A 25709-nucleotide genomic window follows, 5' to 3' on the forward strand; every position below is an offset into this window, starting at 1 on the left:
CTAAAAGGTAAATAAATATAATTTACCAAATTAAAATTAATTGGACACTTCAATACGTATTTTTTATTTCCAATCAATAATTTATCTATACGTTTTTTCTATCCAATCAATACATAATTTATCTATAATTAATATTTATTATAATTAAAAAAAATAAACCCGTTTTCTCTAAAGAAAAAACAGGTAGGCTACCCGTTTTTCCTAGGTAGAAACGGGTAGCCTACCCTTTTCTACCTACGGAAAACGGGTAGGCTACCTGTTTCTACCTAGGAAAAACGGGTAGTTCATATTATCGGTCCATGGACCGGACCGTATGGGCTACCTGTTTAGTGCAAATTCAACGGAAAAAAAAATTCGTTTCAAGTTAAATTCGTTAAATTTCAGATTATTGGTAAATACGAAACTTAGATGTTCAAGTATTTTTCCTTGTTTTGGATGCATGATTTTTCTTCGTTTTGTTCTTCGGGGTTGAGAGAATTTCACTTTTTTAAATGAAAAATGAAAAGGGCAAAAATATCAAACAGTAAGCGACGGTAAGTAAAATAGAGGCGATGTATAGCAACATGGCCTAAAAACTAAGCAAATTGCTGCAGTAAGTATTTTGGGCCGGTTGATTTGGAGGGTAAAATTGGAATAAATTGACAAAAAAAAAAAACCCTCCGATTTCAATTGAAACGCTGTACTCAGTTTGTATATATAGACAAGATATAGAAGATAAATAGAGTAATAGATATAATTTGCCGTCGCCGCTGATCTGGGTTCTGAGGGACGGAGGAACTACGGCTGAAACCACAGTTGTCGCAAGGCCTAATTCAAAATGGTAAACTACATGTTTATTTTCTGTAACTTTTCTTCATTGATATGTGAGATTTGTTGTAGAAGACTTTGCTTTTGATCTAGTTATTGTTGCATATGAAGTCTCTCTACATGAAGATAAAGATGGTTTTCTTACTATCTCTGACCTTTTTTTCATCATCAGCGCTACTATAATTGTAGTGTTTGTGGTACTTTCTGGTCCTGGTGCGTTATTTTGTTCTTATTTCGTTGAATACTGAAGAATTTCATCCGTTTTGGAGGATAAATGAGATGAAAAGCATATTTATTGTCTTGATGTAGTGTTTATTTTGTACTTAGTTTTGTCTGTCGATTTGGTAGTGCACTGTATTGCTTAAGCTAAGCATACAAAAACAGTTAGTTAGGATTAGAGACATTCCAGGGTTAGAATTTAGAAACCTCGAATTGGTCTTCTATCCTCTCTAGTCCTAGTATGTATTGTTTGAAATGTATATCTTTATTTGATATATTTCTCAACGTGCTGCTTATTGCTCTGGCATTGCTTCGATTTATTCCGTTTTGAAGAAGAGAGTATTCATTATGCCTCAGTGTAGTGTTTAGTTTATGCCATTTGATTTTGAATACCGGAAATAAGGCACTTGATCTTATTGCATTGTTGAAAACTTAGTATGAATCTTTTGAGCAATTTTCCTTTTCTTTGCTTCTTGGTGCTTAGCTTTGTCTATCGATTTACAGGGTTAGAAACTTTGAATTCTCAAAATCTAGCTCAATTTACCTGTAATAGAGGCTGCAAAATGTTTTACACCCATAGTTATTAAAGGCGCGCCTCGGCTAAGGCTCCAGCCTTAGCGCCTCTGGAGCCCAAAGGCGGGCGTGGTCAGTCAGGCGCGCGCCTTAAGCCAGGCACAAGGCGCGTGCCTCAGCTACCTTAGGGTATTTTAGGGTTGAGGGTATTTAGGGTTTTGAGGGTATTTTAGGATTAGGGTATTTTAGGGTTTTTTAAGTTCAGAAAATAAAAGAAAAGCATGGATAGACAAAGATCGACAGTTTTTACTCCACATATTGCAACAGTTAACTCATGCCTTATAGTTAACTAGAACTTAACTCATGCATTTTATGGTTTTATTATTGTTATTTGACTATTTGTGATTATTTGTGACTAGTATTATGAATTTATGATTTTTTTTTTGTGTGCGCCTCGAGTCACTCGGGCGCGCGCCTTAAGTTGCGCCTTGCGCCAAGGCTCCAGGACCCCCCTTGCGCCTTTAATAACTATGTTTACACCATATATTGATTATATCGACCTTTAGTTATTTTTAGTATGGAAAGTGCTTCACTATCTAGTTAGTGTGGACTTTGATTCCCTCTTGACTCGTTCCCTTGAAGCAATAGTGGTTGTGTTGTTCTTATATCTTCCTCATCTCATTGTTGAGTTGGGGGCATCATTGCTGAAGCAACTATATTTCTTATTTTTTTCTTTGAAAAAGTACAATCTCTTGGCATGATTTGTTAGATGGAACTGTGATGAGTCCTACAGACCTGTAATGATTTGCGGAAATGATCGCAAGTCTAAGAACATCTAAGGGACTGAGTTTCTTGTACATTGTCACAATTTTTTTTTTTTTTTTTTTAATCTTTATGCTTTGATGTTGTTTTGGCAAACTGTTGTGGCTTTCATTGCAGTCTATATTTTGAGATTACAGCTTTACACTAAGTTTAATTAGTTAATGCAGCTGTATGGAAGCCTAAATTTTTGTGTTTCCCTCGCTATCCAAGGTTGAATTTTCTGTTGCATTTGGACGTCGGGAAACTACATTCTCTTGTCCATGGCTTCAAATGTTTTTAATTAAGAATTCTACATATCCTGCAATGCGATTTGCAGGAGTTAAGGTCATGCTTTGACAAAGAATTACATGTTAGATATCACTTTTAAATTTTTAAAATTTTCTCCTTTTTCCCCCTTCTCCATCAGGGAAATTGCATTTATTTTTCATTTTCTTTTCAAATTGAGATAAAATATTGACAGAACTGTGATGAATCCTACAGACCTGTAATGATTTGCGGCAATGATCGCAACTTTTTAGAACATCTAAGGGACTGAGTTCTAAAAGCTTTTTAGTAATCTTCTTTTAGCTGCAATTTTGCAATATTTTCTGCTTCCAGACTTTGCTTTACACAATTTAGCGCACTTTTAAGAACATATCTGAAACTGAGCGAGTTTGTATGAGTTTTCAACTTTAGGACATATCTTTTGTGAGCTGCATTGGCACAATACTTTCCCCTTGCGAACTTTAATGTACACATTAACTGCAACTTTTAAGAACATATCAGGAACTGAGTGAGTTTGGGTTGATTTGAATTTTTAATGTCAAATTTTTGAACTTGTAAGAACATCTAAGGGACTGAGTTCCTTATACATAGTCTTAACTCTGATTTTTTTTTTTTTTTTTTTTTATGTTCTGAGATTGGTATGCAAACTGTAAAGGCTTCGTTGCAATTTTGCTTTACACTAAGTTTAATTAGTTAATTATGCTGTTACGGAAGCCTAAAACATTGTTTCCCTCGTTATCCATTGTTGAATTATCTCTGTTGCATTTGGACGTCGGGAATCCCTTTTGTTGAATAAGTGATGTATAATTGAGTTTGTTATGGCATAGGTTCTTGAATTGTAACTGTTACTGCAGTCTCTTATATAGCATAACATCAGAAAAAATGCATTTGTTGGAATATTAATATGCTTGTTAATATTTTGTCTAGTGACACCGGGTTTTTATGGTGCATTGCAGGCAAGAGGCTTGAAGAAACACTTGAAGAGGCTCAATGCCCCAAATCATTGGATGCTTCAAAAACTTGGAGGTGCTTTTGTAAGTTAGCAATCGATGACTTTGTATTTCTTACAAAAATCTTGTCATGGAGTATTTCCTTAATTTATGTGTTTTTTTTCTCTGCTATGGTATTAGGCTCCCAAGCCATCATCTGGACCTCACAAGTCTCGTGAGTGTTTGCCGTTGATCCTAATTCTGCGCAACAGGCTGAAGTATGCTCTCACATATCGTGAAGTGATTTCTATTCTGATGCAGCGACATATTCTTGTCGATGGGAAGGTTAGGACGGATAAAACATATCCTGCTGGTTTCATGGGTATGTTGTCCTCACTTTGTTACTTCAAAATGTTCTTTTTTAAATTGTGTTAAGTTGTTTACCCGGATAAAATTATTGTTGAATACAGTTATATATATATATATATATCTACCTTACTGTATTTGTATTATTATTCATTTTTCTTTATTTCTGCTTTAACAGATGTTGTGTCAATTCCTAAAACAAATGAGAACTTCCGTCTCCTTTATGACACCAAAGGCCGGTTTCGGCTACACTCTCTCAGAGATGATGAGGCAAAGGTTTGTCTGCTTCTTTTGCTCAAGGGGTTTTGTTTATTGAAATCTTGTGCAATTTGCACTGTTTTATCTTTAGATATTAAATTTAAATCTGGCACTAATCCGTGTTGAATTGTGGAATAATACTGTGCAGTTTAAGCTATGCAAAGTCCGATCTATTCAATTTGGTCAAAAAGGCATCCCTTACCTGAATACATACGATGGTCGTACAATTCGCTACCCAGATCCCCTCATTAAGGCAAATGATACCATCAAGCTTGACTTGGAGAGCAACAAGATCACTGAATTTATCAAATTTGATGTAGGAAATGTTGTTATGGTCACTGGAGGGAGGAACAGAGGAAGAGTTGGGGTGCTTAAAAATAGGGAAAAGCATAAGGGTAGTTTCGAAACTGTTCACATCCAAGATGCAACTGGTCACGAGTTTGCAACTCGATTGGGCAATGTGTTCACCATCGGTAAAGGTACTAAACCGTGGGTTTCTCTTCCTAAGGGCAAGGGTATTAAGCTGTCCATCATCGAAGAAGCTAGAAAAAGGCAAGCTGCAGCTCAAACAACTGCCTAAGATGTAATTGATTTTTTTTTTCTTGCTGTAGTTTTTGTTTAACACATCTGATGAGAGGTAGTTGCCTAAGATGTAATTAAATTCTGAAATGTTTTATTGTATTTTCGTTTATGGTCACAATTTTGAACAATATATATATGTTATCAGAGAACTTGAGTCAATCAACCATGTATCACGTCAAACATTCACTTGCTATTTGTTCCCTATTCGCCACCTTAAACCATGCACAAGCACGTCCTAGAACTCTAAGGGTACGTTTGGTAAGACGTAATGGATTTCGTAATGGAATGCCCATTACATCAAAAGCCCATTACTATGTTTGGATGCACTCTATAGTTTTATTGGAATGTAATGGGAATTCCATGACTTTAATTTTCTTCAATAAGTTTTGTAACGAGGATTACCAAAGAAATCAATAGGAATTCTCATTACATTCCAATATGTATTCCTAATTCATTCAATCTAACATTTTCATTTCCTCCATTTTTTACATCACATTATTATTAATTTTTTATTATTACTATTGTTATATATATTTATAAGAGTAAGTAGAAATTTATGATTATACATAGCAAAACAAACATGATAATTAGGGGTGTGCATCGGTTCGGTTTAAACCGCATACCGAACTGAGTGAATTCGGTTTTTCGGTTCGGTTTTTTAACAATTCGGTTCGGCATCGATTTTAATTTTAAGTTTATTTCGGTATTCAATTCGGTTCGTTTAGGTTTGACAGAAAATGTAAAAAAACTGAACCGCACCAAATTACACATATTTTACATTTATATATATATATATATGAGATAAACCAATATAGATATATTTTGGAAATATTTCAATTTTTGTTGTTGAGGTAAATTTAATGAGAAAATATAGTGATTTTTATTTGTTATTTGTTATTTTTAACTTAATTCGGTTTGTTCGGTTTAAACCGAACCGAACCACATATTTCGATTCGGTTTTAATTCGGTTTTACCTATTACTCGGTTCAGTGTCGGTATGAATTATTTTGATCATTTGGTATTCGGTTTTTTCGGTTCGGTTCGGTTCGGTTTTGCACCGATGCACACCCCTAATAATGTAATGGTAATTACATTACATCAATTGTAAAATTTTACTAACCAAACATCGTAATGTAATGGTTATTCCATTCCATTACATTACAACTTTGATTACATTACATTGCATTACAGCGTACCAAACGCACCCTAAATACCATGTCGGATTAAACTCAGATTACAACCTAACCGAGATTGAAAAATATGTCTTTGAGAAGATAGCAAGAAACCCAGTGAATTCATCCTTTTCCTAAAGGGTTCAAATCCCACTGGAATGAGTTTATCATACAAAAAATGCACTCATACAAAAGGTAGGAGTCACTTGGCCCACCGATTTCAAGAGAAAACTTTCTTTCGAGCTTGAGACAACAATTTATCGTAACAACTGATTTCATAAACAATTTTTAAGATACCCAAAAATAGCTTTTTTTTTTTTTTATTATTATGACCAACCATTGTCGGAAGACCAAATAGTGACTTACATATAAAATTTGAAATAGAAGACCCATCCTCCTCCTTAACCTTCTGACTGAAGAATATGTTCGACTTCTGATAATTAATTGTTTGGCTAGATCCGTTCGCGCTTATGCCAGCAGACAAAACATATATTTTAACAGAGACACTTAACCACTCAAGATATTTATCTTTTAAAAACTCATTCGTTTGATGATTGATGAAAAGGAGTTGTGGAAGCCTTGGAGAACCTTCATGATCCTGAGAGAGTGTTATTACGATCAGTGGCGAATCCAGGCAAAATTCTACGTAAAAAAAAATTAGACAAAAAATGTAAAATTGTTTAATTTTTTATGCCAAAAAATGCAAAATTGTTCAATTGTCATGCATTATTTTTATGATTTTTTTTAATAAAAAACGTAATGTTTCCGACTCGTAATCATCCATTTCCGGGATTCTCAGGTTGTTACGCATCTAATATCCCTAACGTTTTGGGTCAGGTGCAATTTTACCCCTAACATCTAAAATGGTGCAATTTTACCCCTAATGTTTGTAGCCAAGAGCAATTTTATCCCTAACGTTGATATATTGGATCAATTTCAGACACTATTATAAAATACAGTCATTTTTTTTCTTTATTTTGCACCAATTGCATATCAATTTTGTAATTTTGCACCAATTTTACCTCTAATGTTGATAAATTGGATCAATTTCAGACACTATTATTCATGACCGAGAAGACAGTTTGATGAATTATTTCTCAAATTGACCCAATTTATCAACGTTAGAGGTAAAATTGCTCTTGGCTTCCAACATTAGGGATAAAATTGTACCATTTTAGACGTTAGGGATAAAATTGCTCCTGACCCAAAACATTAGGGGTATTTTTGAAATCTTATTTCTCAAATCAATATTATGTAACTTAAGTAGGGTTAATATAGTAAAACGTATTATTTTATCTCTAATTTCATGCCACAAAACAAACATATAATAATAATTATCAACTATTCTATTTTTATCTTATCCCGATCTTTTATTTTTATCTTTATCCCCATCAAATACCAAACGCCTTCTAAAAGTGTTGGGTAGAAAAGTTGGCTTCAGATAACTTTGAAAAATACTCATGTTATAAGTTTACCCTTTATGGTAAGTTGGGATAATCTCAGACATTATTATAAAACACGTATATTTTGTTTCTTATTCTGCATCAATTACGTATCAGTTCGTTAAAAAAAAGATTTCATATTTTCTATGATTTCATAATAAAATTTGAGATTAATATTTATAATTTCGGCGAAATATTCTAAATTTTTTTCCAATTCGTACAATAGATAGTATATTTATTATTTTATTTTTAAATTTTTTCACGTCTAATTATATGTTTATGATATGTTACTAATAAGTGATAGATGATAAGATTCATGTCCGAGAAAACAATTAGATGAATTATTTCTTAAATTGATTGATAAGATGAGGGGTAAAATTGCTCTTGGGTGCACACATTATGAGTAAAATTACAATATTTAAACGTTAGAGATAAAATTGCTTCTGATTATAAACGTTTGAAGTATTTTTTGCGTTTTATCCTTTTAATAATAGTTATTTCTTAAGCTCCATTAATAAAAAAAAGCTTAATACATCATTTGCCTTCTAAACTTGTCCAAAAAGCTTGATTGACTCCTGAACTTAAAAAGTGTCCCGACAACCCCCTGAACTTGCATAAAATGTTCAATGAGCCCCCTTAATTTGCGTAAAATGTAATTAATTTATCATTCGGTTGCAAAAAAAATAAGTTAAATGCGTAATATGTATTTCACGCATCTTAAAATGTTATTACATAATTCAAAAATTGATTAAAAAGGAAGTTATTACTTGTTCAACTATACAACTTTTCTTCTTTTATATTAGAACCGCATATCCGATTTTGGTCGTTTTATTTTTTTTTAAGACGCGTGCAATGCATCTTCCGCATTTAACTTACTTTTTTTACAACCGAGTGATCAATTGATTACATTTTGCACAATTTTAGGGGTTACCTGAATATTTTATGGGCTATCGGAATACTTTGAAAGTTTATGGATCAATCAAACTTTTTGGACAAGTTTATGAGCAAATGATCTATTAAACCAAAAAAAAAAAAACAAATCAAAATTCCGAAAACTCTCCTATATATATGTTGAGAAACCTAAACTAGGGAATTGGGGGCTGGGCACTTCTGCTGAAACCAAAGCCGTCACAGAGACATTCAAAATGGTAACCTAGCAGCAATTTTTATTCTCGTCTTTTAGATTTGTAATATCATTTCATTTATATGATTTTCTTACTATCTCTAGTTATTTTTAGCTTTGTTTGGTCATCTGCAGTCCTATCTTTTTATTTTCTCTGATACTCTCTTTTGTTCTTATTCGTTGAATTGAATACCGAGTTTGAGAGCAAGATGCATTTCATAGCAGATCCAACCAAAAGTCTACAGGTATTTACTCTGATTTATTCCGTATTGAAGGAGAATGTGAGATCTGAACTGAATATTTATCATGTTTTTATGCTATTTGATCTTGAAAATAGGAAATGAATCACTGGATTTTGTAGCATTATTGAAAACTACCTATTAATACATGGGTGATCTTAGTTTAGTTCTTTTGTACTTAACTTTGTCTATCCATTATTCAAGGGTTAGAAACCTTGAACTGGCCTTCTGACGCTTGAAATCTAATATGTATGCTTTGAAATGCGTCTTCTCTTTATTTTCAGAGCTACTCTTGTGAGATTTCATTAAAATATAATAACTGGACTGGTTCTGTTAAAATGTTTTACACCTATCAAAATAGTCCTATGGTTTATGGGGGAAGTATAAAAAATAGCACCAATATAGGCTTAACTTTTAGAAAAGTATCAATTTAATCCTCAATAACGGATTGAACATGTCATTTATATTACTCAATTAAGTTTTGATTTCTCCCTTCATGTACAAACAATTGACAGAACTTTAATTTATCGAGGTCTAAATTGGTACCGTTTTAAACGTTAAGCCTATATTGGTGCTATTTTGTAGATGAAGTCTAAATTGATACTTCCCCAAAAACACCTTATCCCTATTAATTATATTTGGCCTTTAGTTGTATATATAGGCTTTCAAATGCTTCACTATCTAGTCAGTGTGGATTTTGATTCCCTCTTGGCTCGTTCCCTTGAAGCAATAGTGTTTGTGTTGTTCTTAGTATATCTTCCTCATCTCATTGTTGAGTTGGGGGCATCATTGCTGGAGCAACTATATTTCTTATATAATTTTCTTTTCAAAAAAGTAAAATCTCTTAGCATGGAACAGTGATGAGTCCTACAGACCTGTAATGATTTGCGGAAATGATCGCAAGTCTAAGAACATCTAAGGGACTGAGTTTCTTGTACAGTCCCGATTTTTTGTTTATCTTTATGCTTTGATGTCTTTTTGGCAAACTCTTAAGGCTTTCATTGCAATCTTTATTTTGATATTGCAGCTTTACACTTAATTTAATTAGTTAATGCTGATATATGGAAGCCAAAATAATTGTTTCCCTCGCTATCCAAGGTTGAATTTTTCTGTTGCATTTGGACGTCGGGAGACTACATTCTCTTTCATGGCTACAAGTTTTTTTAATTAAGAATTTCTACATGTCCTGCAATGCTATTTGCAGGATTTAAGGTCATGCTTTGACCAAGAATTACATGTTAGTTGAGGTCATCACTTTTAAGTTTTAAAAAATTCTTCTTCATCAGGGAAATTGCATTTAATTTTTTGTTTTTCATCTTCTTTTCAAATTTAGATAAAATATTGACAGATGAGTCCTACAGACCTGTATTGATTTGCGGTGATGATCGCATCTTTTTAGAACATCTAAGGGACTGAGTTATAGAAGCATGTTTTTTGAGGTACGATTGTGCAATATTTTCCGCTTGCAGACATTGGTTTACACATTTTAATTTAACTTTTAAGAACATATCTCTAACTGAGTGAATTTGTACAAATTTTATAACTTTAGTACATGTGTTTTGTCAATATTTTCCCCTTGCAAACTTCGATGTACACATTTAAATGCAAACTTTAAGAACATATCAGGAACTGAGTGAGTTTGTACAAATTTTCAACTTAAACTGTTCTATTTAGCTTTTGGTTTGATTTGAATTTTTAATGTTTAATTTGTGAAGAACGTTTCAATTTTTCTCAAAAAAGTAAATCTCATAGCATGAGTGAGTTTCTTATACATAGTCTCAATTTTTTTTTTCTTTATGATTTGACGTCTTTTGGCAAGCTGTAAAGGCTTACATTGCAATCTTTATCCTGAGATTATAGCTTTACATAAGTTTGTTTAGATAATGCTGCTGTATGGAAGCCAAAAACATATGTTTCCCTCGCTATCCAAGGTTGAATTTTCTGTTGCATTTGGACTTCGGGAAACTACATTCTCTTGCTCATGGCTACAATTTTTTTTTTCTTATTGAAGAATTTCTACATGTCAATAAAAGTGATCCTTTTTAGGTTATTTTTAAAAAAATCTTCTGTATTTAAGTTTCTTTTCTCAAAATTTCTCTTTTTTTCTTCCCCATCAGGTAAACTACATTTAAATAATTTTCTTTTCAAATTTAGATAAAAATATTGACAGAGCAGTGATGAGTTCTACAGACCTGTAATGATTTGCGGTGATGATCGCAACTTTCAAGAACATCTAAGGGACTGAGCTCTAAATAATTTTTCAGTACATATCTTTTATGAGCTTCAACTGTGCAATTTTTTTCGATTGTCAACTTTGATTTACACATTTTAATTCAACTTTCAAGAATATATCAGGAACTGAGTAAGCTTGAACAAATTTTGTACTTCTGCTGTTCTTTACTTTTGGTTTTGAACAATTTGAGTCAACTATAGATATTGCATGTCAGTCCAATTCTATCCTTATGTATAATCAGCTTTTGATTTGCTGTAATTTTTTTTTTCTTTCACTTGTAAAGCAGTACCTAAAAATTGATATATTTCTCAACTTGCTACTTGTTGCTTCTTTTTTTCAGCCCAAGCAAATTCACGAGATCAAGGATTTCCTTCTAACTGCAAGAAGGAAAGATGCACGCTCTGTGAAGATCAAGAGGAGCAAAGATGTTGTCAAATTCAAAGTCCGCTGCTCCAAGTACCTATACACTCTTTGCGTATTCGACTCTGAGAAGGCAGACAAATTGAAACAATCTCTCCCTCCAGGTTTGACTGTTCAAGATCTGTGAGTTCATGGTTAGTTTGTAAGAGATATCAACAATGATTTCATTTTTGTCTCAATTAAGTTTTTGTATAGCAAAAATGATATGGTTATAACCTATCTAAATCTGTGGTTGAGTTTGTAAGTGAAAATTGGCAATATTTTTATTTCATCAATTACTTCTTTTCCTTGGTAATTAAAGAGCATCTTTTAGGATTGTAATCGGGCAGAGATTTTCTGACATTTCTAAAATTTGAAAACTACAAAGTAATTATAATATAAATTAAAAAGGTATCTATATTATTATTTATTTAAAATGTTGAGCTATTATTAGATGAGTAAATAATACTCAGATATGATTTCAACACAGGAGAATTTCAGAGAGAAGAGAATAGGGCTCAAAAGTTCTTTATTCCATCATAATGATTGCAAAAACAAAATACCCAGCTATAAAGGGCAATGTACATAAGCAAACAAAATAGAAAAACAATCTCACCTATTCTGCAGCCTACACGTGTCTAGCATAAGGGAATAACTAACAGTACAAAAAAGGATAAAGGGAAAAATGCTACTAGAACCACTAAATTATTAATTTGAGCTAGAATGTCCTTCAATACTTCCCCTCAAGCTGTGAGTGAGACGTTGGTGAAACTCCAAGCTTGTGAACATGGCGGAGATGGTCTTTAACTGGCAGGGCTTTTGTAAGCAAACAACTTGATCAGATGAGGATACATGGGAAGGAACCACAGTACCAACATTGGCTTGATCACGAACATAATGACAATCAATTTCGATATGTTTTGTGCGTTCATGGAGCACAGGATTTGCAGCAATTGAGATAGCTGCTTGATTATCACAATGAAGGATAGTGGGAGGTAAATGCTTAAGGCCAAGATCTCGAAGTAAAGCAGTAAGCCACACAATTTCACAAGTAGTAAGAGCCATCGCCCTGTATTCCACTTCAGCAGACAATCTAGCAACAACTGGTTGCTTCTTTGCTTTCCAAGAAACAGGAGAGGTTCCAAGGAATATGCAGTAACCGGTAGTTGATCTCCTTGATATTGGGCAGCTAGCCCAGTCACTGTCGCAGTATGCAGTGAGGTGAGCTGCAGTAGAAGAGGCTAGGAGGATCCCTTGAGACAATATTCCTCCTAAATACCTTAAAATGCGCTTTGCAACCTGCATATGAACAGTAGTAGGCTTATGGAGGAACTGAGTTAGAAGTTGAACAGGAAATGCAATGTCCGACCTAGTGATGGTTAGATAAATTAGTTTGCCAATGAGTCTTTGATACAGAGATGGATCAGGTAGGAAGTCTCCTTGATCAGGTGTAAACTTGATATTCCCTTCCACATGTAACTTCAGTGGCTTAGCATGCATCATACCAAATTCCTTGAGGATATCATGAGCATATTTCTTCTGTCAATTTCCAGACCTAAAAAATATCGTACAGGACCAAGATCTTTCATGTGAAACATTTGAGACAACAAGATTTTCAAGTGATCAATGAAAGACATGCAGTTTCCTGTGATAAGCAGGTTATCAACGTAGACTAATACCACTATAATTGTATTGTTAATGTGATGCACAAACAGACTATAGTCCGACTTTGATTGAACATATCCCAATGATAGAATAGAGGTAGAGAGTTTGGAAAACCACTGCCTAGGGGCCTGTTTAAGACCATAGAGCGATTTTTTAAGCTTACAAACAAAAGATGATTTGATTTTGATCAAGAGAGAAGGACCAGTTTGTGTGACAACCCTGTAGCCAAGATGTGTATATCCTTGTGGCATCTGCATATAAACATTCTCAAGGAGATCACCGTGCAAAAATGCATTAGTAACATCCATTTGCAGTGTTTGCCAATTACCAATTGCAGCAACTGCTAATAGAGCACGCACAATAGTCATCTTTGCAACAGGAGCAAAGGTTTCAGCATAATCCTCTCCATATTTCTGTTTGCACCCTAAGATGACCAGCCTTGCTTTGTGTCTTCAATGGTTCCATCTCGGTTGTACTTGGTTTTATATAACCATTTGCATCCAATAGTTGTTTTCCCTGCAGGCAAAATAGTAACTTTTCAAGTGTCATTAGATTCTAGAGCATCAAGTTCAACATTCATGGCTTTGACCCAATGATCAAGAGCAACTGCATCCTTGAAGTATACTGGATCACAAGTGTTAGTGATCACAGTCATAAAGCAATGGAATGCTGGAGCAGTGTTAGTGGAAGCCAAATTTGAAATATGTGGAGTATTGAAGTCTTTCAACCATGTTAGAGCTGTGTGGGTTCGAAGAGATCTTCGTAGAGGAATATGAGAAGGACATTTAGGAGCAGGAGGTACAAAATTTTCAGGAGAGCTTTGAGATGGGGATGCTGAATTTGGTAAAGTAACAACAAGTAATGCAGGTGAGGAAGGTGAAGATGAATTGATGAGCTGGGGATTTGGTGATCTTGGTGTAACTTTGTTAGAATCAATGGATTGAGACAAGTAAATGTCATCAAACATATCAGTTTGTGGAGTGGTAGATTCAAGGGTTGGAACATGATGCATATAAGAGGAAGAGGAGCTAGAATGGAAGAGAAAGATAGATTCATGGAAGAGCACATCCCTTGAGATGAAAATCTGTGAAGTGAGGAGGTTTAAGAGTATGTATCCCTTCTGAGTGGATGGGTATCCTAGAAACACACATGGGACTCCTCTGGGAGAAAATTTATCTGAAGAAAAATCAGGGTTATAGGCAAATGATAAGCATCCAAATACTTTAATGAGTGTGTATGAGGGAAGATTTTTATGGAGGATTTCATAGGGAGTCTTGTAATCAAGAATAGGAGTGGGGAGCCTGTTAATAAGGTGGACTGCTGTTAAGACACAATCTCCCCAGTAGGAAAGAGGTAGGCCTGCTTGAAATCGAAGGGCCCTTGTCACTTCAAGGATGTGTCTATGCTTTCTCTCCACTTTAGCATTTTGCTGAGGTCTCTTAACACAAGAAGTTTGATGGATGACTCCATGAAGTGAACAGAGAGCTCTGCATTGTGCATCATCAAACTCCAAAGCATTGTCAGATCTCAAATACTTAACATGAGCATTAAAATGATTTTTAACATATTGGATGAAACTTTCCAACACATGCAAGGATTCAGACTTGTACTATAATAAGTAGACATATGTAGTTCGAGAATGACCATCTACAATTGTGAGAAAGTGTCTATATTTACCCCTGGTTTGCACTTTATAGGGTCCCCAAATGTCAATATGAACAAGTTCAAAAGGTGCGACAACATGTGATTTGCTCAAGGGAAATGGAAGTTTGGTGAATTTTGAGAGAGGACAAGTGAGGCACAACTTGGATTGTTCATAAACCGGATTTTTGACATAGGGAATATATCGAAGTTTGGCCATTGGGGCATGACCTAAGCTATGATGCCATAGGTCTAAACTGTCTGATTGCATGGTGGAATCAGCAGTTAAGCAAGCAGGTTTTTTCTTCTGAGATAATAAATCTTGAAGTAAAGAAGTATTGTTATGATTCAGCAGATAATATAACCCATTTTTGGCTTACCTATCCCAATCACTTTCTTAGTTGCACAGTCAACTATTAAACAATGAGAAGAAAAAAAGGATACCTCACAATGAGAGTCTTGGATCAATTTCTGCACATAAAGCAAGTTATGCTTAAAGTAGGGCACACAGAGAACATTATACAGCTTCAGACCAATAAGTAAAACTAGACTGCCTGTGTGAGATATAGCAGCAGTGTGGCCATTAGGGAGATTAATTTTAGGTGTATTTAGGGTGACAATAGGTTGCTCAAGGTTGTGTAAGTGGGGTGTCATGTGATCTGAGGTTCCAGAGTCTATGATCCATTCACCAATCATTTCTGCTGCAGAGAAGCATGATATCATTCTAGAAAAATGGTTGCCAAGTTCTTCATCGGTCTCTGGCCCTTTATATTGATGCATCTGCAATTGTGGCATTAACTTTGCCAATTGCTCTAATTGTTAAGGGCTAAACAACAACCCTGCTTGATCTGAGACACCATTAGTTTGAACTGTTGCTGCAGTTCTAGGTGAATTAGGATAAGTTTTGGATCCAGAAGAACTTGGATTCCATCTGGAATTAGAAGGGTTAAGTGCTGGTATGGTATTTGTTGCAGTTTTGGATTTATTTTTGCTCTTCGAGTGCCATTTTGGGTATCCTACAACAGTCCAGCACTTATCAGCACTGTGCCTTTTGCCTCCACAAGCATTACAAACCTGCATTTTATCACCTTGACTCCTGCTGTAGATAGCAGAAGCTTCATTGTCACCCTTAGCAAAGTTTAAAACCTCTCTTTGTGCCTCTTCTTGTTGTAATGCTGCTGATGCAGTTTCCACGGTGGGAAGTGGACTCTGCATCAACAACTGACTTCTTTGAGCATTATACGTATCATTCAATCCATTAAGAAACTGAAATAACTTAGCTTCATCACGTTGAAGTTCAATCGCAGCAAGCAAAGTTTTTATTTCTACAGTTGACTCAGTTATAACAGGTAAGAGGTTTAAAGAGTCCAGTTCCTCCCATACAGATTTCATAGCAGTATAATATTCATTGATACTTGATAACATCTGCAATGATATCATGAAGACCTCATTGGGAATATTCCCTAAAAAGAGGATCAAAAAGGAGAAAAGACATAAAAAAGATCCGCCAACTTAGTATATATGGCGTACAGCTAGATAAGGGATACGCATACGGTGACACGCCTTTGACCATCCTAGATCCAAGGTCCGTTACATAAGATGATCCGCCACGATAGAAGGATACGGGGTCCGTCCCGTAAGACAATCTGCCATGATAAAGACAAATAGTTGTTATACGGCGAGGTCACCATCATTAAGGAACATTAATGATACCTTAAAAGCAATAACAACTCGGAGGTTAAAGGTCAGAGTTAAGCTGCATTAAAAGAGCATCACACTTCATTAGAAAGGCATTAAAAGGGAGTTATTACGGTTATCACTCAAACCTATATAAATACCCCTATAACATGACAACAAAGGTACACACACAATATTCTAATCCTACTTTATGATTATAGTTTATTCTCTCAAGAATATTACTAACTTATAGGCATCGGAGTGTCCCTGGCTGATCCCAATGGCGCCTTACAGGGATGTAATCCGATCAAGGACTTTTTCACAAGTTATCAATACTGTAACACCATAGACGTAAATTATTTTTTTTAACTGAAACTAGCATATTATTAAATAAAAACTAATGCAAGCTATATGATATTCACAAGACACTAACTCCAATATTCATGCAATCTAATTTGTTTATCTTAGAATCTCACATGACCTACTTGGGAAGGGAGTAAGTGAATCAATCCAGATTTAAGTTCAAAAAGTACCTCTGGATTTGGGAACTCAATGCAAAATGATTGGCGATTTAAATTGGGTGCTGCAAAATCCCTTAATGTTCTATTTTCAGCCATCGTCGTCCTCACTTTGAAAAACAAAATTTTCTCTTATTTCTTCAAAATTTTCTAAAGATGATGAACACACACTCATTTGTTTTGTTTCTTTTCTTAACCTCCGTATTTCTTTTTCTATTTCAGAAATAAATATTTGTTCACTTCCACGGGAGGTGCGAGTCATAAAAAAGTATCAAAAACAAAGGAAAATGAATCAAAGAAACTAAATTGTTCCCCATCAACGGTGCCAAATTTGGACGAGTTTGTCGAAGCCCGACAAAATAGATTTATAGTTTTTTTACTGATTTATCTATTGGACTACATTTTGATTTGTAGTAATAGTAAGACCAGGTCGAATCCCGAGAGAACAATTAACCTCTTAATTCAAATGAGCAAATAAAATAAAAATGTGGGTTTTGATTGTGATAGATGATTAAATCAAATTTAACAAGTAAATTGGAATTCAATAAAAACCTAATTCAAGAGATTGGGTTCATTGGGTGTTTGTTGATCCTCGGTTTAAATGATAAACAAATTAAAATTCAAATCTTTGATTAAAGAGTATAAGGATTACCTAATTCATTCTTTCACTTTCCCTTCATTTATAAATTAAATGAAGCATCTAAATCAACCTAGTTGTTAAGAAAAAGGAATGAAGCATATCCAATTTCTCAATAACTGCATTAAGATTAAGAAAGTTTATCAAATCAATTCCTATTGTGAGGAACGTCGACAAACAATAGCAATTGACTGAATTTGCTTCCCAATCAATCTTAAGCAAAAACTCAATTACTCAAGATCGATTTTTGCTACTTGTTGTAATTCATTCAAGACAATTACGGATCAAGAATAAATACTTAGCAATAGAAGATTGAATACGATTCAATAATCATAAAAAGAAATGAAGAAGAAAATCAGAACTTGAATTAATACTTGAAGAATTTAATACATGAAACCTCACAACTTTCAACCTAATGAAACCCCTCTTGAATCATGAAATGAAACTTAGCTACTCATAATGAAAACAATTCAACAATACAAATGAAAATCTGTAAAACCTAGTTTTTTTCTCTAGGGAATATTAAGCCTCTATTTATAGGGGAAAACCCTAAGAAGAAAGACTAAAATATCCCTAAGAGATCAGGAAAGAAACTAAATCTCTAATTAATTAATGATTAAATAGAGATAATAGGAAATATTCAAATCCTAACTAAAATAAAATACAACTAAATAAGATAATATCCCAAAATCAAATCTGAAAATATCTTCTTTTCTCTTCCAAATTCATCCAGTCAGGTGCCCACGCCTTAACTGAAACTAGTCTCTGATTTGCAAATACTCCAAAATGCTCCAAAAGGCCACTAATTTCCAGATTTTTCACCAAACATCTAAACTTTCTCTCAAAACAAAATATGAAACAAAAACATCAATTGAACACCAAATATTTCCAAATTACATAGAATAAGATAGAAAGTAACAAGACTAAAATGGTCTTGTCAAACTTCCTCACACTTAAACTATGCTTGTCCTCAAGTATATAAAACATCCAAAACTCAATTAAGAACTATCTACACGATCTCACTAGTGAGTATGCATCAAGAATTTCCATTAAGAAGAATGTCCCATAGGCAAGTAATCTAAGCATTAAATTTTAATAGAGAAAACAAGCATTTCACTTCTTTCAACACTTTCCTTGGAATCAAAGCACACAATTTAACTCTCTCAAAAAGGGAATTCACTCTATTCACTCAAAGTGTTTAGGGCAATCAATAAGCACTCGAATCAAAACATAAACATGTCATTACCATAAGTTTGCTCAAAGATCAAATCGCGACCACTTGGAATGAAAGTATGCAATCAATCAACGGGTCTTTGTTCAAGGTTGTAACGGGGCTTAGGTAAGGGTGTGAAGAGAAAGGAAATTTTGGGTGAAAATAAGAATAGTAAGCCAAAGTAAATAACGTGAGTCTGCAATTAACGAAAATAAAAATTTAGTCCCTTTTTTTTGAAGATAACAAGACGCTACTAAAATAAGGAGATAGCTTTAAGAAATAAGCTACTGATAACAAGTGTTCAAGCATAATAAGGATATTGGAGTGACGTTTGAATCCTTGATACTTCATATAGGAAGAGTAAAATGAAACAAGTTCTTGTAGGATGAACTTTGTTTAGTTATTTATTTATTTTTATTTTTTTTAACATAAAATTAAAAGAAGGCGATGGTGGAAAGTTCACCCGACCTATGATAATAGTTGAATGAAAATATTGATAATTGCAGAGAGAGGACTCGACTTACTAATTCTTAAATAAAAAAATAGGGGTAATTTAGAAGGATAAAAGTGAAAGGGAAAGGGATGAAATGAGGTGTGTTAATGAAAGAAAAAGGCTAGAGGCTCAAAAGGGCTAACTAATGGAAAAGAATAGGGTAGGCTATTTAAGAATTCAAAATTGGCTATACCTAAATGCCCAAATCATTTTGAAAGCAGACAATCATCTATGTGGTCTTGAAATGCATCAAAAAAAAAATTCTAGAATGAACAAGTTATGTTTGATTAAACACACAGCAAGAAATATGGAGCAATAAGTGATGAATTGCTCAAAAGGCTCAAAAGCTCACATATGTTATAGAGTTAAATCTTGCACTTTTTCATCCAATTCCAATGTTAAAAATAGCAAAAATGCCCAAATTTTTGAAGAAAAACTACTTTGATACTTGCCTTCATCATTCATCAAAACTTAAATTTGAAGAATGCATATCACGTTAAAAATCAATGCAAAACAGTTGTATAAAAGAGAAATGGAGTTCCAAAACCTGTTTTGACTTTTTTTTCTTGGAAACATTTAGGCAATTGATGCAGATGTTGGTTACAATCATTGATTTCCCTCCCCACACTTAAAATCTACATTGTCCCCAATGTATGCACAAGCAAACGGCTCAGAAAGATAAAGATAGAGATATAGAAAACGTCCCTTAACTGAGCCGATAACAGATCAAAGAGTTGGTGGAGAAGGTGGAGCGAAACCCAAAAAATTACAAAACTCTTCCACAATGTGAGTTAGTTTCCTGACTTCATCCTTCAATTCTTGATTTTGAGTCAATAATTTCTGAATATCCGAACTCGAAGATGAAAAAGGTTCACCATCCTCAAAAACATTGTCACTTTCAACTATTCGCTTCCGCTTGGTGATTTTCTTGGGTTCCCCATAATCCCCGGATGGGAAGAAAGTAGAAGGTTCCTGCACAGAAGAAACTAAACCCATCCTATATCACAAGCTATATGCAAATCATTTTTCTCAAGACTGAACAACTTTAAATTGACGGTCAAGTGAGTGATAATTGAACCAATGATTAAATTGCGAGAATTAGTTACAGCCGACTGAAATTGGTTAGCTAGCCAACATCCCAAATTAACCTTAATACCTTTTACCATACACCAAATAAAATATAATTCAGTTTTAGAACATAAGCTTGAACTATCCTTACGACCTGAAAAATTATACGCTAACAAGCGATGAACATATCTCCACACAGGTTCAATAAAGTAAGAATCCTTATTTGTACTTGCCCTATACAAACTCTTATCCGAAGACAATTCTTTCCAAGCATTAACAGGTTCGAAATTTCCAAAATCAACAACTGACTGCTTATAAATTTCAGTTTTAGCAAATGCTTTGTCAATAAAACCCAAGGCTAAATTGAATTCAGTAACTGAATATTTAAGTTCATGTCCCAATAATCTAAATTAAATAACCCTAGGACTATCCAAATCAAAATTAGCAGGTTTGTCAAACTGAAATGTAGTGTAAAATTCTCTTGTTAACTCAATATAAGCATAACAATTAATTGACAAGTAAATTTTCCAACAATTATCAGCAACCAATTCTTCAAAACACTCAACCAAGCTAAAATATTTAAGGGTAGCATAATCGATATACTTGCAAGGAAGTACAGTTTTATGTTGAATCAAAGTATATCGATTTCTCCTAGCCTGAGTTGAGAAAGAAAGGTTACATTTTTCGAAGGGGGGAAGAATAACCTTACCTTTTTGCATTTTGGATCTGCTAGTAGGAGGAATTTTAGAACCTTTTGCTTTGGTTTTCTTCTTGTGACTGGAAGAAGGGACTGCTCCGATCACGTCCTCTGATGGGTCCTCCGGCGTTGCTGATTTTTATGCTGAAGGGGCGAATGGAACATTGATTTTCGTTGTTCTAGTGGCGGGCTTCCTTCCCATGATTGTAAGAAGGTACAGATGGGAAAAGAAGAGAAAGAAAAACGACAAGGGTAAAGCGTCGCTGCTGCTGTGGATCGCCGTTGCTGCACAGAGAAAAGTCGAAGGAAAAAGATAGTTTAGGTTAGAATTTTGGCGATGGCACTTATCTCATCAAATTTTATTTTTTTTATTATTAATTGATAAGTCAAAAGAAATAATCACATGGTCTTTTATTAGTCGGATAAAACAAATCCTAACAGCACATTACGATTTATTTATTTATTTTATATTTATTTTATATATTTTTTTTTATTTTTAAACGGAACCAACCCCTTTTTTTTAACAAATTATGATATAAATAAATAACTTAATGAAAACTATTAATAATACTAAAAAAATAAAATAAATAAATAATAAATAAATAATAAATAATAATAAAAATGGTAGTGAAAGAAAAAAAAGGAACAAAGACCAATTTTTCTTAAGTCGTGGGCACGTCAATCGTCAATGCACTTATGCAATAAAAGCTGTAACCAATTTTTTATAAGCCGTGGACAAGGTTTAAACAAAATTGGTTTCTGCTTTTATTTGACCTAAAGGTTATAATTTGACACGTGGTCACGACTTAAACGAAATTAGCCCCTGAAATTCAAACTAAAAATTAACAATACTAAAAAAAAATTATTTAATGGGTTGCCTCCCAAGAGCGCAATTATTTAACGTCGTTATGCTCGACGAACTCTCTTTTCTTAATTTTTCTCATAATGTGGGATTCCCACACTCATCTCTGACTCTCGTTCCTCCTTGAAACCTTCATGGAACACCTTCAAGCGATGTCCATTTACCTTGAAAACTTTATTCGTCTCGAGACTCTTAATCTCAACTGTACCATAAGGAAAAATGTTAATCACAACAAAAGGACCAATCCAACGAGAACGTAACTTACCGGGCATGAGTTTTAATCGAGAACTATATAATAAAACTTTTTATCCGATTTGAAATTGTTTTCTCAAGATCATACTATCATGATACAACTTCGTCTTCTCTTTATAAATTCTCGAATTCTCATAAGCTTCCAAACGTAGCTCCTCAAGTTCTTGCATTTGCAATTTTCGATTTACACCGGCTATCTCCATATCCAAGTTACATCTCCGTATTGCCCAGAATGCTTTGTGCTCAATTTCCACTACAAGGTTTCCCGAACACTAACCTGTAGGGAGACATCCCTATTGGTGTTTTGTACGCGGTCCGGTAAGCCCAAAGTGCATCTTCGAGTCGCAAACTCCAATCTTTTCTTCCTGGATTGAGCGTTTTCTCTAAGATAGATTTGACCTCTCGATTTGCCCATTTATTTGGGGATGATAGGCAGTGGATGTTCTGTGATTTACCCCGTACTTTTTCAACAAGACCTCAACCGAGCGATTGCAAAAGTGACTCCCTTGATTGCTTATGATGGCTTTCGGAACTCCAAATCTACTGAAAATGTTAGACTTGATAAAACCTATCACAGCTTTAGAATCGTCAATTTTGGTGGTTTTAGCTTCCACCCACTTTGATACATAATCAACAGCTAAAAGTATATAAACATACCCACAAGATGACAGAAAAGGACCCATAAAATCGATGCCCCATACATCAAAGATATCACAAACAAGTATAGGTGTTTGAGGCATTTCATTACGATTAGATATATTTTCGGTCATTTGGCATCGTTCACAACTTTTGCAGAACATGTATGCATCTCTAAACAATGTTTCCCAATACAAACCACAATCCAAAACTTTCCTAGCTGTTCTTTTGGGTCCAAAATGACCACCACATGCAAGATAATGACATAAATTTAAAATTGATGCATGTTCATTTTCAGGTACACAACGTCTAATTACTTGATCCGAACAAAATTTCCACAAATATGGTTCATCCTACATATAATATCTTGCCTCTCTTTTAATTTTTTCTTTCCTAGAACGACTCATATCAGTTGGAAACTGTCTAATAAACAAATAATTAACTATATCAGCATACCATGGAAGCAAACTTTGCACTTGGAATAATTGTTCATCAGGAAAGTGCTCGTAGAGAGGGAGAGGTTCTTCTTCTTGGATAATTCTACTCAAATGATCAGCTACTGAATTTTCAGATCCCTTTCGATCCTTAATCTCCAAATCGAACTCCTGAAGTAGGAGAATCCATCTTATCAACCTCGGTTTAGACTCCTTCTTTGCCAAAAGATATTTCAATGTTGCATGATCAGAAAACACAATTACTTTAGAACCTAACACATATGATCTAAATTTATCTAAAGCAAAAACAATAGCCAAAAGCTCTTTTTCTGTTGTAGAGTAATTTCGTTGTGCATCGTTCAAAGTCCTTGAGGCATAATAGATGACATGGTTCTTCTTATCAATTCGTTGGCCCAAAACAGCCCCGACTGCATAGTTGCTTGCATCACACATGATTTCGAATGGTTCATCCCACTTTGGTGGCTGAATGATGGGAGCGGTTGTTAGCAATGACTTTAACTTATCAAAGGCTTCCTTGCACTCTTCTCCAAACTCAAACTTCACGTCTTGCTTCATCAACTTAGACAAAGGTTGAGCTATCTTCGAAAAGTCTTTTATAAACCTTCGATAAAAACCTGCATGTCCAAGGAAAGAACGTACTTCCCTAACATTTGTAGGGAAAGGTAAGCTAACAATTAAATCAATTTTAGCTTTGTCAGCTTCAATTCCCTTAGACGAAATCACATGCCCCAAAACAATTCCTTGATTGACCATAAAATGACATTTCTCATAATTAAGCACTAAATTAGATTTAATGCATCGTTTCAGTATTTTAGTCAAATGGTTTAAACAACTATCAAAAGAATCACCATAGACGGTAAAATCATCCATGAACACTTCGATGCATTTTTCAATATAGTCAGAAAATATACTCATCACACAACGTTGAAATGTTCCTGGAGCATTGCAAAGTCCAAATGGGATCCTTCGATAGGAAAATGTTCCAAATGGGCATGTAAACGTCGTATTCTCTTGGTCTTCTTTGGCAATAACGATTTGGTAATAACCTGAAAAATCATCAAGAAAACAAAAGAATAAGTTTCCATCCAACCTTTCCAACATTTTATCAATAAAGGGAAGAGGAAAATGGTCCTTTCTAGTAGCTGGATTTAGCCTTTGAAAATCAATACACATTCTCCATCCATTTTGCACTCTCGTAGGCACCAACTCATTATTCTGATTTCTTACCACTGTGATTCCCGTTTTCTTTGGCACAACATGAACGGGGCTCACCCATTTGCTATTTGAGATGGCATAGATTATCCCTTCATCCAAAAGCTTGATGACCTCTTTCAACACTACCTCTTTCAATACCGGATTGAGTTTTCTTTGTGGCTCCCTCACTGGTTTTGTATCTTCTTCTAAGAAAATTCGATGCATGCAAACAGATGGGCTAATGCCTTTAATGTCAGCTAAAGTCCACCCAATTGCCTTTTTATGCTCTTGAAGAACTTTGATCAAACTTTCTTCTTGCTCCGTGCTTAAACGTTTTGCAATTATCACCGGAAGTGTCTCCTCTTCTCCCAAATAGACATACTTCAAATGATCTGGTAAATCTTTCAATTTAAGCCTTGGAGCCTGCAAAATTGAAGGTAGCATTTTCTTGTAAGTACTAGGTATTTCAATATCAGATTTTTCTATACCTTTTTTCATCTTCTTCAATGAAATATCACTTGCTTGTTCACCTTCTTCCAACTCACATAGACCATTTTTTGCCAGTTACATCAACATGATAAACAGTATCTGAATTTTCTAGGTACTTCATGGCATAAAAAATATTAAATTTTACAATCTCTCCGTCAAATTCTACGGAGAGAGTACCCCCATGAACATCAATCTTTGTTCTTGTTGATTCCATAAATGGCCTTTCAAGTAGCAAATGTGCTGAATTTCCAGATGTATCATTCTCCATTTTCAAAATATAGAAATCCATCGGAAAAATCAATTCATTCACCTGCACCAAAACATCTTCCACAACTCCTTTCGGATAAGAGTTAGAACGATCAGCTAATTGAATCACTACCCTAGTTTCTTTCAAAGGTCCCAAATTAAGAGCATTATAACATTACATTTATTGATGCTCCTAAATCTAGCATGGCATGTTCAATTCGTTTATTTCCAATAACACAAGGCATTGTAAACATGCCTGGGTCCTTACATTTAGTAGGTAGACTCTTTTTAATCACAGCTGAAACATTTTCCCCCACTCTTACTCTTTCATCAATTTTCAATTTTCTCTTATTTGTGCACAATTCCTTCAAAAATTTAGCATACTTTGGAATTTGCTTGATAGCATCAAGGAGTGGAATGTTTACCTCTACCTTTCAAAAGGTTTCCAATACCTCTCTCTCATATTCTTCCTTTTTTTATTTCGCCAATCTTGAAGGAAAAAAGGCCAATTTAGATGGAATTAATGGAATAGGAGCAGATTTTACCTTAGGATCTTCCTTGGGTACAATTGGTGGTTCCTCTTGTTCCTCTTCTCTTT

General features: G+C 34.4%; 2 protein-coding genes, 1 long non-coding RNA gene and 9 other non-coding genes across 15 annotated transcripts; 11 read left to right on the forward strand and 1 right to left on the reverse strand.

Annotated features, from left to right (window-relative positions):
• Positions 1-678: 678 nt before the first annotated feature.
• On the forward strand, positions 679-4919 carry LOC136223440 (small ribosomal subunit protein eS4z-like). Its single transcript, XM_066011433.1, has 5 exons — positions 679-820; positions 3582-3659; positions 3756-3936; positions 4099-4196; positions 4327-4919. Exons 1-5 carry the CDS (start codon positions 818-820, stop codon positions 4756-4758), a joined length of 792 nt encoding a protein of 263 aa, XP_065867505.1. The 5' UTR covers positions 679-817; the 3' UTR covers positions 4759-4919.
• On the forward strand, positions 2310-2392 carry LOC136225337 (small nucleolar RNA SNORD25). The gene has a single exon (XR_010687055.1). It is a non-coding gene; the product is annotated as a small nucleolar RNA SNORD25 (small nucleolar RNA).
• LOC136225318 (small nucleolar RNA snoR136) lies at positions 2472-2613 on the forward strand. Its single transcript, XR_010687038.1, has one exon. It is a non-coding gene; the product is annotated as a small nucleolar RNA snoR136 (small nucleolar RNA).
• LOC136224975 (small nucleolar RNA SNORD25) lies at positions 2819-2902 on the forward strand. Its single transcript, XR_010686717.1, has one exon. It is a non-coding gene; the product is annotated as a small nucleolar RNA SNORD25 (small nucleolar RNA).
• On the forward strand, positions 3278-3413 carry LOC136225321 (small nucleolar RNA snoR136). The gene has a single exon (XR_010687041.1). It is a non-coding gene; the product is annotated as a small nucleolar RNA snoR136 (small nucleolar RNA).
• Positions 4920-8450: 3531 nt separating the features above from the next.
• LOC136223441 (large ribosomal subunit protein eL38z/eL38y-like) lies at positions 8451-11664 on the forward strand. Of its 4 annotated transcripts, XM_066011437.1 has the most exons (4): positions 8484-8522; positions 8723-8742; positions 10070-10175; positions 11310-11664. In XM_066011437.1, the coding sequence occupies exons 3-4, from the start codon at positions 10164-10166 to the stop codon at positions 11514-11516; spliced, it is 219 nt and encodes a 72-aa protein (XP_065867509.1). In that variant the 5' UTR covers positions 8484-8522; positions 8723-8742; positions 10070-10163; the 3' UTR covers positions 11517-11664. The 4 variants fall into 4 exon arrangements, with proteins under 4 accessions (XP_065867507.1, XP_065867508.1, XP_065867506.1 ...); XM_066011435.1 differs by having other exon boundaries at positions 8451-8742; XM_066011436.1 differs by having other exon boundaries at positions 8451-8742; positions 10098-10175.
• LOC136225336 (small nucleolar RNA SNORD25) lies at positions 9587-9669 on the forward strand. The gene has a single exon (XR_010687054.1). It is a non-coding gene; the product is annotated as a small nucleolar RNA SNORD25 (small nucleolar RNA).
• Positions 9738-9877, forward strand: LOC136225317 (small nucleolar RNA snoR136). The gene has a single exon (XR_010687037.1). It is a non-coding gene; the product is annotated as a small nucleolar RNA snoR136 (small nucleolar RNA).
• On the forward strand, positions 10077-10158 carry LOC136224977 (small nucleolar RNA SNORD25). Its single transcript, XR_010686719.1, has one exon. It is a non-coding gene; the product is annotated as a small nucleolar RNA SNORD25 (small nucleolar RNA).
• LOC136225322 (small nucleolar RNA snoR136) lies at positions 10571-10709 on the forward strand. The gene has a single exon (XR_010687042.1). It is a non-coding gene; the product is annotated as a small nucleolar RNA snoR136 (small nucleolar RNA).
• LOC136224972 (small nucleolar RNA SNORD25) lies at positions 10904-10987 on the forward strand. Its single transcript, XR_010686714.1, has one exon. It is a non-coding gene; the product is annotated as a small nucleolar RNA SNORD25 (small nucleolar RNA).
• A 6185-nt stretch (positions 11665-17849) lies between the features above and the next one.
• On the reverse strand, positions 17850-21339 carry LOC136222981 (uncharacterized). Its single transcript, XR_010685782.1, has 2 exons — positions 20990-21339; positions 17850-20198 (listed from the first exon to the last, which is right to left on the reverse strand). It is a non-coding gene; the product is annotated as an uncharacterized lncRNA (long non-coding RNA).
• Positions 21340-25709: the final 4370 nt, after the last annotated feature.

The sequence above is a fragment of the Euphorbia lathyris genome, chromosome 3 (assembly GCF_963576675.1).
Source record: "Euphorbia lathyris chromosome 3, ddEupLath1.1, whole genome shotgun sequence".
Taxonomy (NCBI): Eukaryota; Viridiplantae; Streptophyta; class Magnoliopsida; order Malpighiales; family Euphorbiaceae; genus Euphorbia; species Euphorbia lathyris.